General features: G+C 38.5%; 1 protein-coding gene across 2 annotated transcripts in view; it reads left to right on the forward strand.

Annotated features, from left to right (window-relative positions):
* The window catches only part of smad10a (SMAD family member 10a), a 24,210-nt gene extending 14,243 nt beyond the window's left edge, over window positions 1–9,967 (forward strand). For both annotated transcript variants that reach the window (XM_060865511.1, XM_060865512.1), the window contains exons 10-12: window positions 44–212; window positions 1,888–2,026; window positions 2,434–9,967. In XM_060865511.1, coding sequence (XP_060721494.1) covers window positions 44–212; window positions 1,888–2,026; window positions 2,434–2,645 — 520 coding nt within the window. In that variant the 3' untranslated portion in view covers window positions 2,646–9,967. The remainder of the gene's footprint in view (window positions 1–43; window positions 213–1,887; window positions 2,027–2,433) is intronic.
* The last annotated feature ends 5,135 nt before the right edge of the window (window positions 9,968–15,102 follow it).

A 15,102-nucleotide genomic window follows, 5' to 3' on the forward strand; every position in this document is an offset into this window, starting at 1 on the left:
GTTTATATTGCGTCATGTTTAGTATTTCACACTTGTCTGGCAGGTTACACATCGGTAAAGGTGTGCAGCTGGAGTGTCGAGGTGAGGGCGACGTGTGGATGCGATGTCTGAGTGATCATGCCGTCTTTGTTCAGAGCTACTACCTGGACAGAGAGGCAGGACGAGCGCCAGGGGATGCTGTTCACAAAATCTACCCAGGAGCCTACATCAAGGTGACGAGTCTTTACTACTGTCATGATTCAGCCCGGACTTTTGGCCATGTGCTGTTGTTGTTGTCACGTGTCTGCCCCGCCTTCGTCTGCTCCTCCCTGTTTCTTCACCTGTTCCTAATGTTGTCATTGTCTTAATTGTATTTAAGTTAGCCGCGTTGCTGAATGCAGCGCGGATCATTAGTTACGTTTCCCCCTTTGTCATGTTTAGTCTTTGTTAAATGTCATCATCGGTATTGTTTCAGTTATTGTCATTTTTGTCTATGTCTTCCTGTGTTTATTAAACCCCCTTCTTTTGAAGCTATCCTGCGTACGGGTCTGTCTCCTTCCATCCCCGGTTGTGACAACTACATGCATATCTGCAGAAATAGCTGTTTATTTTTAGACAATATATACAATTCAGTAGAAATACAGTGATCCCTCGTTTATCGCGGTTAATGGGGACCGGAACCCCTCGCGATGGGTGAAAATCCGCAAAGTAGGAGTGCCCCCCCCAGGAATGTGTGTGTGGGTACCAGAATGTTTAAAATATGTATATTTATACTTTATATATATATATTTATTTTACTTTTCATTCATTCATTCATCTTCTACCGCTTATCCGAACTACCTCGGGTCACGGGGAGCCTGTGCCTATCTCATGCGTCATCGGGCATCAAGGCAGGATACACCCTGGACGGAGTGCCAACCCATCACAGGGCACACACACACTCTCTCATTCACTCACACAATCACACACTATGGACAATTTTCCAGAGATGCCAATCAACCTACCATGCATGTCTTTGGAGCAGGGGAGGAAACCGGAGTACCCGGAGGAAACCCCCGAGGCACGGGGAGAACATGCAAACTCCACACACACAAGGTGGAGGTGGGAATCGAACCCCCGACCCTGGAGGTGTGAGGCAAACGTGCTAACCACTAAGCCACCGTGCCCCCCCTATATTTTACTTAAATCTATTTAATTATAAAACTTTAATATTATAGCTACATTCATTCACTCACTCACAAATATTTTACTTAAATCTATTTAACTATAAAACCTTAGTTTGACCTTTTCAATTATGGTCATAATCTTCCTCTTCCTCTTGGGCTCACTAGTGGAATCTTTTGCAAGCGCACGGCGCTTATGAGGCATTGTAAGGGCTTAACGAAAACACAATACGCGAGACACAGTTGACAGCGTGAACGAGAGCAGCGAGATACAGTACAACAAGGGAAGAAGCTGGGAGAGGATGCGATGATGCGCAGCCAATCAGCTCAGATCTCGCGCCGGGAGCCAATCACGTGCCTTGTCTGAGTGCCCGCGGGTGTGTACAAAGCCTCTGAGAGAGTTTCTCTCTTTGTCTGGCATCCTGGGAAACCGTGGTTAGTTTTATTTTTCGATCAATAATCTTTAAAAAAATCACCGATGCACTGAGGCCGCGAAACTTGAACCGCGAAGTGGCGAGGGATTACTGTATATCAAAGCCAGTCTCTTAGGGCCTGTATTAAGTGTTCATTAATTAAGTTAATTAAGTAAATCACGAGGGAAATCATGCTAGGCGACATGGGGTATTTTTAAATAAACATTAGATCAGTGTGAAGGTCAAATCAGTGAACATGATATAATGGGGGTCCTTCTGATATGTAGGACTGGAGCAGATTGTGTGACGGCGTGTTGTTTATGACCGTGTAGGTGTTTGATCTGCGTCAGTGCCATCGGCAGATGCAGCAGCAGGCGGCCACGGCTCAGGCAGCAGCTGCGGCTCAGGCAGCCGCCGTGGCAGGGAACATTCCGGGTCCAGGGAGCGTCGGGGGCATCGCTCCTGCAATCAGTGAGTATAAACACTCAGAACACACACACAGGACACTCACGAAACACTCTACGTGTACATCTCATGGACATAATGAACACCACCTGGAGCCAAAATCCGTGAAAGTGAAATCTTAATTCACCTACTTAAACTAGACGTTTTGCTTGGGACTGATACCTGTAGTGTTCTTGTTTACAGCATCCGCCATTTTGATTGTTGTGTTACGACACTCGGGTGCATTTTACAGCTCCGCTCCTTCCGAGTTCTAGCGCATACCGTGTCCAGACATTAATAATACACTACATCGAGTCTCACAGCGGCGTAGAAAAAAGAATGTCAAGCAAGCGGTTTGAGATCAGAGACGACAGGTGAGTTTTTGACCTTTTAGCTGTACTGAATAAAGGAATCTTATTTGCTCTGATCTGCAGGTCTGTCAGCAGCTGCAGGGATCGGCGTGGACGACCTGCGCAGGTTGTGTATCCTGCGTCTGAGTTTTGTGAAGGGCTGGGGACCCGATTACCCGCGCCACAGCATCACACACACACCCTGCTGGGTGGAGGTACATCTCCACCGTGCCCTGCAGCTGCTGGATGAGGTGCTACACACCATGCCTCTGGCAGACCCTGGACCTTCTAACTGAGAGCAGGGAGAGATAACCACACACACACACACACACACACACACACACACTCACACACACACACAGAGCAGTAACACAGAAAGTCTCTGTTTCAGTACTGTTTCTAACGCATCCTGGTTAACTTTCCCTCAAACTCTGAAAATATCAATAATCTATTGGTTATTTGTGAATCTGTTCTTTTAACATTTCAAACACATGACGATGTTGGTGGACGTTAAGAAATTCTAGACATTAAAGCTAACTATACAGCTAGATCATCACAAAGTCTTAAATACAGACAACGTAAAGGTTACAATCCCATCAGGAACCTCAACATTTACCTCAGATGTGCTGGTTACTTACTGATAAAATACTGCACGTAGCTAAAACGACACTTTAATCAGACTTAGCATCAACAACAGAGCTTTTACTGAAACGTCAACATCGCGTCACAACGTCAAACGTTCGGAGCCATCAGAGACTTTTAAAATAGTGAATACCACAAAATTGGTCAGTTTATAGCGACTCATGGTGTAAACACAGACAACATGATCCTCTTCTACTTAACACAAGATGACACGAGTCAAATCTGCTAGCAATACGGACGATCGCCTCAGACGACAAGATAAACGACCGAACGCAGACCTTTTTATGATTAAAACGATACTACAAACGAGTTTATTGATAAGATGTGAGACGGCTTTTTAAAGAGCTAGCGTTCTGACTCCCTGGTACCTGAAACTTAGCATGCCGTTAGCTAGCTTGCTACCGTAGCTTGCTGAATGAGCTAATAAATTTAGATTACAAACTGAACAACGTATTTGAACATCTTATTGTCACCATCGAAGCTTTTTTAGCTTTTTAGCTTTTGAGTTTTTGCATGAGTCCGTCTTCTGACGTCTACGTTCAGGTTAAATCCAAAAACGAAACCGATCGTTTAATTTGGTTCCTTTTTGGAAGAATCTTTGAATATTTTATATAGAAAAGAAAGTTTTTCTTTCTCAAGCCCTATTCGGACGGGATTAGTTTTACGTGGGGACGTGGGGGTAAAGTAATTATTACCAGAGCTTCTCTGTGATTTTAGTCCCGTCCGAATGTGCCATCTCTGTAATCATTACGGACAATGTCAGTAAAGATTACGGCGACTTTTACCTTCTGTAAAAAGGTCCGGAAAAATGACCTCAGGTAATACTAATCCCGTCCGAATAGACCCGCTGTAAATATGTACGGTAAAATTCCGTCATTTCCTGTTTAAAAGTAGTTTTTGGCGCGTTTTGCAAGCATGGAGGCGCCATGTTGTCTGTTTGCGCACGTGATAACAGGAAGCAACGTCATACGCACATGACGACAAGGAGGTTACTGTGGTGCGTAAAGCGAGTTACCCCTCCCACTTCTGCTAGTTTTACTGAGATGTCTTGTCCCGTGCGAATTGGCCAATTTATATTACAGACGTCCTGAGGTAAAATTGCATTACTCCACGTCCCCACGTAAAACTAATCCCGTCCGAATAGGGCTTTAGAGAGAGAGAGAGAGAGAGAGCGAGACAGAGAGAGTGGGTCGATCAGAACTCCTTTAGGAATAGAAGAGGAACGCTCTTCAGTCAAGGGGGAATTGGTATGAGGGCAAGTCACTAAGGGTGTGTTAATGACAGTACTGTAACGTAGCCTTACTGTTTATCGTTCATCAGATTCGCAAATGCAATCTATGGACTTGATCCATAGGGATGGAATGTACTTTTTAGCAGAATAGCTGTATGTATTTAATTTAGCACTGCCTCTCTTCTGATTAATGCAAGTTTCCTCTAGGCATGTGCCGATGATCAGTTATAGATCACGGACTGTGTATTGTTATAGAAGACTACCCCTGTGTTCCACTCAGGAGGAGGCTGCCCAGGTACGCCACATCACAGGGACCGTAAAAGCAAAGTAAAACTCGTCCCACTCACAAGGCAGCATTCTTTCCTTCAGTTTTTTTTTAATTTTTTTTTGTAAAGACTCGTGTTTTTTTTTTTAAACGGATAATTGTGATAATGTTATAAACTGCAATAAAAGGTTAGTCGGTTATTACGATACGTGAATTTGATATCGGCACATGTCTAGCTTTCACAGGGTTTAGTTCAGGGAAATAGCTTTACTGCCCGTACACTCTCCGAAAACAAGAGGTACTAAACTGTATCCTTCCTTGTCACTGAATTTTTACCCGGGATGGTGCATGAAGTGGACCTTTAAAGATGTATATCGTCGCTGTCAGGCGGAATCCTCGTATCTCCAAAACCGTTATTTTTCAGGTAAATGAAAAAAACGCTGTACCTTATCTGCAGTTCACAGGGTTTAGTCCGAGTTGCAGTGGATTGTCTTGCGCTAAATTCCTGTCCTCAGACGAGCACCAGAACTAGCGGGGGTCAAGATTTTTTTTTCTTTGAGCCCAGTGTTTTGAAGACATTTACCTCAGAAGATGTGTTGATTCGTTGCGACTCTTCTTGAGGAGAAATATGCCGCGAAGCTCTCCCGTCGAGTGAGGAAGAGGTGGACAGTTGAAGTGTCCAATGGAGTTATGAGATTTGCGCTCAAGCTATTTTCAAGACTTTAGATTGGTTAATAACAGACTGGTAAATAACAGACCCACGTGGGGACTGACCAATAGCATCGATATGTGAAAAAATATGAAATTGACCAAATGTGGACATACGAGGTTTCCGCCCGACAGCGACGATATGTAGATGTACTTAAATCAGTGGTGGTTTAGGGGTTAGCATGACTGCCTCGCACCTCCGGGGTTGGGGACTGATTACTGTTTCCACCCTGTGAGTTTGGATGTTCTCCCAGTGAGTCAGGGGTTTCCTCTGGGTACTCTGGTTTCCTCCCCTCAGTCCAAGGACATGCGATATAGACTGATTGGCATTTTTAAAAATTGTTTGGAGTGTGTGCATGTGTGTGTGTGTGTGTGTGTGATTGTGCCCTGTTTGGCTTGGCACCCTGTCCAGGGTCTCCTCTGCTTTGTTCCCCTCCAAAGTTTTATCTTTTAGACTCATTGTGATCTTTTCCATTGCACTGAAGGTTAGATAAATAAATAAATAAATAAATAAATACAGGGGAAGTCGTGGCCTAATGGTTAGAGAGTCTGACTCCTAACCCTAAGGTTGTGGGTTCGAGTCTCGGGCCAGCCACGACTGAGGTGCCCTTGAGCAAGGCACCGAACCCCCCAACTGCTCCCCGGGCGCCGCAGCATAAATGGCTGCCCACTTCTCCGGGTGTGTGTTCACTGCTGTGTGTGTGTTCACTGCTGTGTGTGTGCACTTTGGATGGGGTAAACACAGAGAACAAATTCTGAGTATGGGTCACCGCACTTAGCCGTATGTCACGTCACTTTCACCTTTCAGTAGCCACAAGGGTCACGTTCAGTAAGAAGGAAAGGAACAGTTTAGTACTTTCTTTTTTGAGAGTATGCACTGGTCCAGATTTGCACACGGTTGAATTAAAGTAATAATAATACAGAACAATATTCACTAATACAGAATGATCGACTCACACACACACACACACACACACACACACACACACACACACACACACACGACTTCTGCAGGTTTGTTATGTGCGTGATAACTCTGCGTGCTCCTCAGAAGCCAGCTCCTTGAGGCCAAACTGTTCAGGAACTCACTTTAGACGAAAAACAGAACAGACCTCGAAACCCAAACTCTCACTATATCTGTGTTTTGTGTTCCTCTGTGTGTGTGTGTGTGTGTGTGTGTGCGTGTGCGTTTGGAAGCCACCTCCACTTCCCGTGCTCGTCCCGAGTGCGTCCGACGATCCGTACGAGCGCTGCCTTCGAGCTCTTTTATTTTCATAAGAAAAAAAGAAGAAAAAAAGAAAAGAAACATTTGTTCAGCTTTAAAATGGTGGTGTTGGTATTTGTGGTGCTGCAGTATGGTGTTTGTGAGCAAATCATCTGCCATGTGGTGTACACCAAAGCCTCAGAATACCTCATCGTAACGGAGCACGGACCCACGGATTTATGTTTTAAGCCAAAAAAAAAAAAAACGGGACATTATTTGGAGTCTTCACTGCACCTCATGCTGTTGTATTAAGTGAAAAGGGAAAATAGGACCATAACTCATCTAGTAACTGAATTTCAGCAATGTTTATTTTTTGCTTCAGGACATTTAGAGGACATTTATTTACGTTTCCTGACTCTGCACTGGTTTAATAGGAAATCCTAATAACGCTAACATGCAGGAATAATAAGGAGTAAATATCATCACGATACATGATACGAATTCCCACCAAAAAATGTGAAGCCATAATCTGAATATTTGTATATTAACAAGATTTTTGCTTCTAAAACAAACAACAAAAAAGTTCCTTCTTACCGTCGACAGCTACAGAGCTGTTTAAACTCTTATCATTACATTAATATGTCGCAATATCACCCAACCATGATACCAGGAAAGTGTATTCATTAATGTTCCAGCTATTTCATGGTATATTGTTGTACCTCTATATTGTACCAAATGCTTTTTTTTTTTTTTATCTAGTCACCTCTTAGTATTAAAGCCTAGATCACGTCCTCCGTCTCCTGATCTACCTTCTGAAACCTACCTATCTTCTTACGGAGGTTTCTCGATTTCTCTGTACACGATTCATCTTCGGTCAGATTCCAGCTCTTCAGCAGTCGGACCGGGTGCGTAGGATTTGTGCAGGAAAGGGAATAAATTGGAGGAATTTTCATCCTTTGATTATTAATAAATAATTAATAAAATACACTATTGTAAATACATCACAGTGAGTATTAAGTAAAAGTATTGTATGTGCTCACGTATACTGTATGCATTCATAATAAAGGAAGTGTTTAACGGTTATGCACTAAAGACGTGGACGGGTGAGACGAGATCGCATGTATTCACAGACCACTGTTACTATATGTAATGTTTTGTTTTTTTTGTTTGTTTTTGGGGGGGCTTTATATTATTCGTGCCTTTTTCTCTGGTGTCGTTTTTACGTTGGAGGATTTAAGTTCGGTGAGTTAGCCATGTGCCGAAAATTTGTAAAATGTTTAAAACAGTATTGTTACGGTAATGTGGACATCAATATAATATAATATAATATAATATAATATAATATAATATAATATAATATAATATAATGTAATGTAATACTCAGCCTTCTGTCCTATTCAGAAGGCAGTTACAGGTGCAGTCACTGAGTTTTAAATCAAGAGACTTTAAGAAGCTCTGATAAATTCCCCTCACATTTCTTTAATAGGGGGGACACGGTGGCTTAGTGGTTAGCACGTTCGCCTCACACCTCCAGGGTCGGGGTTCGATTCCCGCCTCCGCCTTGTGTGTGTGGAGTTTGCATGTTCTCCCCGTGCCTCGGGGGTTTCCTCCGGGTACTCCGGTTTCCTCCCCTGGTCCAAAGACATGCATGGTAGGTTGATTGGCATCTCTGGAAAATTGTCCGTAGTGTGTGAGTGAATGAAAGTGTGTGTGTGTGTGCCCTGCGATGGGTTGGCACTCCGTCCAGGGTGTTTCCTGCCTTGATGCCCGATGACGCCTGAGATAGGCACAGGCTCCCCGTGACCCGAGGTACTTTGGATAAGCGGTAGAAGATGAATGAATGAATGAATGAATGAATTTCTTTAATAAACTATGTAGATAAGAATCTCTCATCTCTACATAGCCCCAGATTCTAAAAACGTGAGAAAAATAAACACAATATAGACCGCAGACATCAAACCGATCAGGATAAGGAGGCGTCTCTCGCTCAGTTATAAAATTGCGTTAGGATTAACTGTATGTTCAAGTCCTTCTGGGAAGTTTGGATTTCTGAGTTGGGAAGTCTACGATCGTTTATTTTACATATATAATAGTATCGCGTACGACGAAGCTGCTTACGAAATGTTAGCTGGCTTGTAAAGTGGTTTTGTTAGATCGGTCGCTTTGCCTTCATTTGGTTAATGCTACTCAATAGTTTTTATTAAAGTTAGATTATAAAGTAACATGATGCTTATTACATTGTTATTACATTAACAAAGTTAGCTAGGCGCGAAGAGGCTCTGTTACTGAATGAACGTACCGTGAGACACATCAGGGGTTTTATTTGCTTATAAAATGAGAACCGCGAGACCTGCACATTTTACAGATTGTCTATAATATTGTTTAACAATTTAAACAATGGTAAGATGTCATACGATGTCAGTTATCTGTCCACGTTATCATGTGATGTCGATCGGCGCATGTCTAATATCTGTTAGGTGACGTTTTATTTGATTTCATTGTATTTAATGGTTTTGTTTGCAGCGATTAGGAAACCCTTACTATGTCTGGAATGTATCTTCTCTTCAGTTACAGAGAGATTTCAGGTTTCATGATGGATGCAAGAGTTCGGGGTTTGATATGACGCAGGCTCAGGTCGCACAGAGAACTCCGAGCCTCTGTGAGCTTAAATACAGCTCAGCTCTTTACAATGATTCTGCCTTTTATTTCAGCATCATTTCATACATGACTTTAGATGTCTTCTGGTTGGATTCAAACCTGAACTTCAACCTGAACTTTTACTCCAGATCAGATCACAGGGAATCGATTGCTCCTCTGTCAAAACCAACCCCCATCCTCGACCCCATTTCCAGCCACAACAACCCCATCCCTCCATCCCCCCATCCCCCGACCATCCTGGCGCCAAAAGTCCATTCGGCTCTGCTTGAACTTGTACATAACATTTACTACACGAGCTATTGGTGAATTAAAATAGTGATTTTAAGCATCTGTTATAAAGTTAGAAATAGAGTTTAGTTTTGCTACTGCATAGCTTGCTAATTACTGTAGCGCAGAAACAAACGTCTTAGTCCGAACCCGTCAAGCCGCGACCGCTTTAGACAACATCTTCGTTCTGCTTCAAGGTGAAACGAAGGTCGGCGTCTTCTACAGTCGTCACCATTATGTAAAAGTAGGTTTATTTCTAACACCTCGTGCCATTACTCCTACAATATATTTGGTGTTCTGTTGTAACTTATCTGAGAATAGAACCTTTCCTTTAGTCATGGTTCATCAGGACAAACTAAAAAAGCGCTTGTCCCCTGTTTGCCTCTGATGCTTAATGAAGTTATAAAATACATGATGAAATCATGTTTCAGTAACATGACAATCAGTGAACTGGAGAAATTGAATCTAAAAGCATTCCACGTGTTTCTTACAAAGTATTTATCAGTATGTTACCAGTATGCTAATGTGAAAACTGGACTATTTTATTGATATTGTTCTTTCAGTTATTGTTGTAATTAGAATAATTTTATTGTTGAACGACGTTCAGCTCCTGTATGTTGACTGTACACCAAAGTTAAGTAAAAAAAAAATCATTTTGATACACATACGGTGTGAGCGTTGTGTTTGAAGTGACACTTTCCTTTAGATTCTTTCTAAAATAATTAACATTGAGAAACATCTACACCTCGGATTAAAATCTGTACCTCTAAAAATATACACTCTAGATAAAGATCTAAAACTCTAGGAAAAAAAACATTTTCAGATTAAAATCTAGACCTCAGATTTAAATTTACATCTCAGATTAAAATCTACACCTCTAAACATTCTACACCACAGATTAAAATCTACACCTAAGATTAAGGTGTAAACCGCTAGAAAATTGTTTAACCTTCAGATTAAAATCTACTCTTCAGATTAAAATTTACATCTCAGATTAAAATCTACACCTCTAAACATTCTACACCCAAATTAAAATATACAAATAAGATTAAAATCTACTTAAAAACTTTGACTGTAAAAATGATTAATCCTAGATTAAATCTACACCTCTATACATTCTACATCCCAGATTACAATCTGCAGATTAAAATGTACACATCACATTAAGCTCTAAACTGCTAAATAAAATTGAAACGTCAAATTAAAATCTACACCTCAGGTTAAGGTGTGATTTAACCTTCAGTTTAAAATCTAGACATCAGATTAAAATTTACATATCAGATTAGAATCTACTCCTCTAAACATTCTACACCACAGATTAAAATCTACAACTCTAAACATTCTACACCACAGATTAAAATCTACACCTCTAAACATTCTACACCACAGATTAAAATCTACTCCTCTAAACATTCTACACCACAGATTAAAATCTACACCTCTAAACATTCTACACCACAGATTAAAATCTACACCTCTAAACATTCTACACCACAGATTAAAATCTACACCTCTAAACATTCTAAACCACAGATTAAAATCTACACCTCTAAACATTTTACACCACAGATTAAAATCTACACCTCTAAACATTCTAAACTACAGATTAAAATCTACACCTCTAAACATTCTACACCACAGATTAAAATCTACACCTCTAAACATTCTACACCACAGATTAAAATCTACACCTCTAAACATTTTACACCACAGATTAAAATCTACACCTCTAAACATTCTACACCACAGATTAAAATCTACACCTCTAAACATTCTCCACCACAGATTAAAATCTACACCTCTAAACATTCTCCACCACAGATTAAAATCTACACCTCTAAACATTCTACACCACAGATTAAAATCTACTCCTCTAAACATTCTACACCACAGATTAAAATCTACACCTCTAAACATTCTACAGTACAACACAGATTAAAATCTACACCTCTAAACATTCTACACCACAGATTAAAATCTACACCTCTAAACATTCTACACCACAGATTAAAATCTACACCTCTAAACATTCTAAACCACAGATTAAAATCTACACCTCTAAACATTTTACACCACAGATTAAAATCTACACCTCTAAACATTCTACACCACAGATTAAAATCTACACCTCTAAACATTTTACACCACAGATTAAAATCTACACCTCTAAACATTCTACACCACAGATTAAAATATACTCCTCTAAACCATGATGTGTTGGGGAAGCTTTAGCTCTGTGGTTAAGGTCTTGCAATACTGTTAGAAAGGTTGTGAGTTTGAATCCCGGACTGTTGGACCACTGAACTTTAACCTTCAACTGCAAATGTAAGTGCTCTGTATTAAGATGTCCGCCAAAACGCTGTACATTTACAATCCTAGTAAATTCCGAGTAAAATCTACGATCCTAATTATGATATAAACCTCAAAAACAAAATTTACAATAGAAAAGGGTATTAATATCAGATTAAAATCTTTTATTGACATTGTTATTTAATATATACTATACTAAATCTCAGACTTAAATTAATCTTCAGATTATTATCTAAATGGCAGATTAACATCTTCATTCCAGATTAAAGTCTAGATCTCGGATTAAGATTCATTTTATGTAAAATGTAAATCTCATCTTAAAATGTATATCTCAGATTAAAAAGTAAACACTAATGATTAAATATGGGATTAATTCTGATTGTCTATATGACTTATATGAGCATTGGCATAGGATATATTGAGGTTTATAAAGAAATATTGAACTAGTATAAAAACTTCACACTCTACTTCATTCAGAGTGATACCTAACATTAAAAACTTTTTTTTTTTTTTGAAGTAGAAGAAAACTCCTTTTTTAACAAGAAGTGCAATCTAATAAATATTCATTTAATTTTACTTTTACGTTTTTAAATTACGTTTAATTTTATTTAGGTTTATACTGGTTTATACCTAATATTATTTATAAAGTATAATATATTATTAATACAGTTTATACTGGGAATGTTATAAAGACTTCCTTTGATATTAGATGCTTGCTAACAGTTCTTTAAAGAGCAGGATTGTATTGTTCTGGAGAATCCTGAGAGTTTGTGCTTCTCACAGTCACCTGTAGACGGCGCTACTGAGCTTCAACATGATGCTGATTCCTCCTGCATCACAAAGCATTCTCCTCCTCCTCAATAATAAATATTGCATTAACAATAAAATTAGTGAAGTATATTTTAAAATTATACACCTAGTTTATCCAACAAAAAAAAAATCTACAAAAATGTTAAAATTATATTTTAGATTTTTGGACATTCCGTAATATAAATACAGAATCTGCACCTTTTTTATTGTATGTACACTTGTTTTTTTTTTTTTTTTTTTTTTTTTTTTCGATTGATGTTGAACATGTTTTTGAGTCATTATGTGGGACAAAAATTAATATATAGAAAAAAGATGTTATATTTTTATGAGGAAAATAAAATGGCAAAATGTCATATTTATATTTTACATCTTTTTATTTTATTTGGTAATTAAGCTGGAAATGAAAACTTATTTTTAAACTTTAAAAGAACTTACAAGCCAAAAATCTATCAAAACTATGGACTTTTACAAGGCTGTTAATTCCTCTTCTCTAAATTAATTGTATTGCTCGATACCCTCTCTCACTCACTCATCTTCTACCGCTTATCTGAACTACCTCGGGTCACGGGGAGCCTGTGCCTATCTCAGGCGTCATCGGGCATCAAGGCAGGATACACCCTGGACGGAGTGCCAACCCATCACAGGGCACACACACACACTCTCATTCACTCACACACTCACACACTACGGACAATTTTCCAGAGATGCCAATCAACCTACCATGCATGTCTTTGGACCGGGGGAGGAAACCGGAGTACCCAGAGGAAACCCCCGAGGCACGGGGAGAACATGCAAACTCCACACACACAAGGCGGAGGCGGGAATCGAACCCCAACCCTGGAGGTGTGAGGCGAACGTGCTAACCACTAAGCCACCGTGCCCCCCTTGCTTGATACCCCTTATGTGCAAATTTTTCTTTTTCTTATCTTTTATGTTATATTACTGTTTTAAGATTTGAACAATATATCATTGTATTATGTTCTTTGTTATCATTTGTTATTGAAACAATATAAATAAAAAATAAATAAAAAAATTCTCTTCTCTTCTCTGTGAGCAACCACCAGTATAATATAAATAAAAATACATATAAAATATATTAACTAATAATTAAGGAACAAAGAAAACTAATGAAACTTAATATTTAAATTTAACTGGAATAATATAACTGGATTAAATAAGTAGATGTAGTAGTGTAGTGTAGTGTAGTTTTCTAATTATTTTTGTAAAATATCTGTTTTTGTAAAACAGCTGAAAACTAACATTATTAATAATAATAATAATAATCTATAATAATAATATACTAAAATATTTATAGGCACGTTTGATATTAAATTTGATCATTGTTGTTGACTTTTCTTTTTACATATTCATAAGAGCTAAAGTGAGGATAGAGGTTTTAAAATAAAATGCACAGAAAGACAGATATTTTCGTATATCCTAATTTGTGCATTTCTACAATTGAAATACAATTTCCCCAAGGGGATAAATAAAGTATTCTGATTTGATATTATTATTTTTAACAATATACATGATCACAAAACAGCTTCACAGAATTCCAGATATAGATATAGATTTAGAGAAGGTGAGAGTGTAAATAATAACTACAATAAAGTTGTATACTATTGAGTCAAGCAGTGATTTGAGCTCCAGGTTCATTTTGTACTTCAGTATAATTTGCAGTATAGTTTTTAGCAAAGTGTAACAATTAAGCTGTTCAAATGAGACAATCCACAGTCATCCATAGGGTTTCTGTGTAGTACCAGTCCACAGCATCCTCATGGCAAACTGGGTCTTACTGTATGTAATAACAATATGTATACATGTACTATATGTTCCCTTAAATCTCAATGACCACATATTACTTTTTTCAGTGGCCCACAAAATGAAGTGTATGTAAAAGACAGGAGAATTATCCAAACAAAAAGATGCATTCTGACCAGAAATCAGCTGATTATTTTATTTATTTATATTTTATTAAAGGCATGGTCTAATACACTGTTTTTTGTTCGTGTTCTACATATTGTCCAGGTTATTTGCAGGAAAAAATAAGGATATCAAAACTAGCTTTTGCATAACAAAAAAGCTATTGCAACTTTTCTAACAATGTTTTATGGTCATTGTGTTAATCAATCAATCAATCAATCAATTAATCAATTCATTAATTAAATGGTTTATTTACCATTTATTTATTAGTTAATTTATTAATGAATTGATTGATGTATTTATTTATTTATTTATTAATAAATGTATTTATTAATGTATTCCTGTATTAATTATTAATTCATTTAATTGTTTATTTATTATCTATTTATTAGTTAATTTATAAATGAATGTATTTATTTATTTAATTATTTAATAATAAATGTATTTATTAACGTATGGTCGTATTAGTTTATTAATTATTTACATTGTTTATTTATTTATGAATGCATGAATTTATTTATTTATTTATTTATTTATGTAACAAAAACGTAAGAACGTAATTCTTTTTATTTATTTTTTAATTTTTCTATTCAGGCAAGGCAGGACAGCTAACACGGGGTCCTCAGGCTCAGGCAGCGCAGAAGGGAGCTCGCGCTGCAGCATCACTGGACCAGAGCAGAGACAGAAGGATTGCGCGTGCGCGTTCTCTTGCGCGTCCACGAGCAGCGCGCGGCT

The sequence above is a fragment of the Tachysurus vachellii genome, chromosome 3 (assembly GCF_030014155.1).
Source record: "Tachysurus vachellii isolate PV-2020 chromosome 3, HZAU_Pvac_v1, whole genome shotgun sequence".
NCBI lineage: Eukaryota > Metazoa > Chordata > Actinopteri > Siluriformes > Bagridae > Tachysurus > Tachysurus vachellii.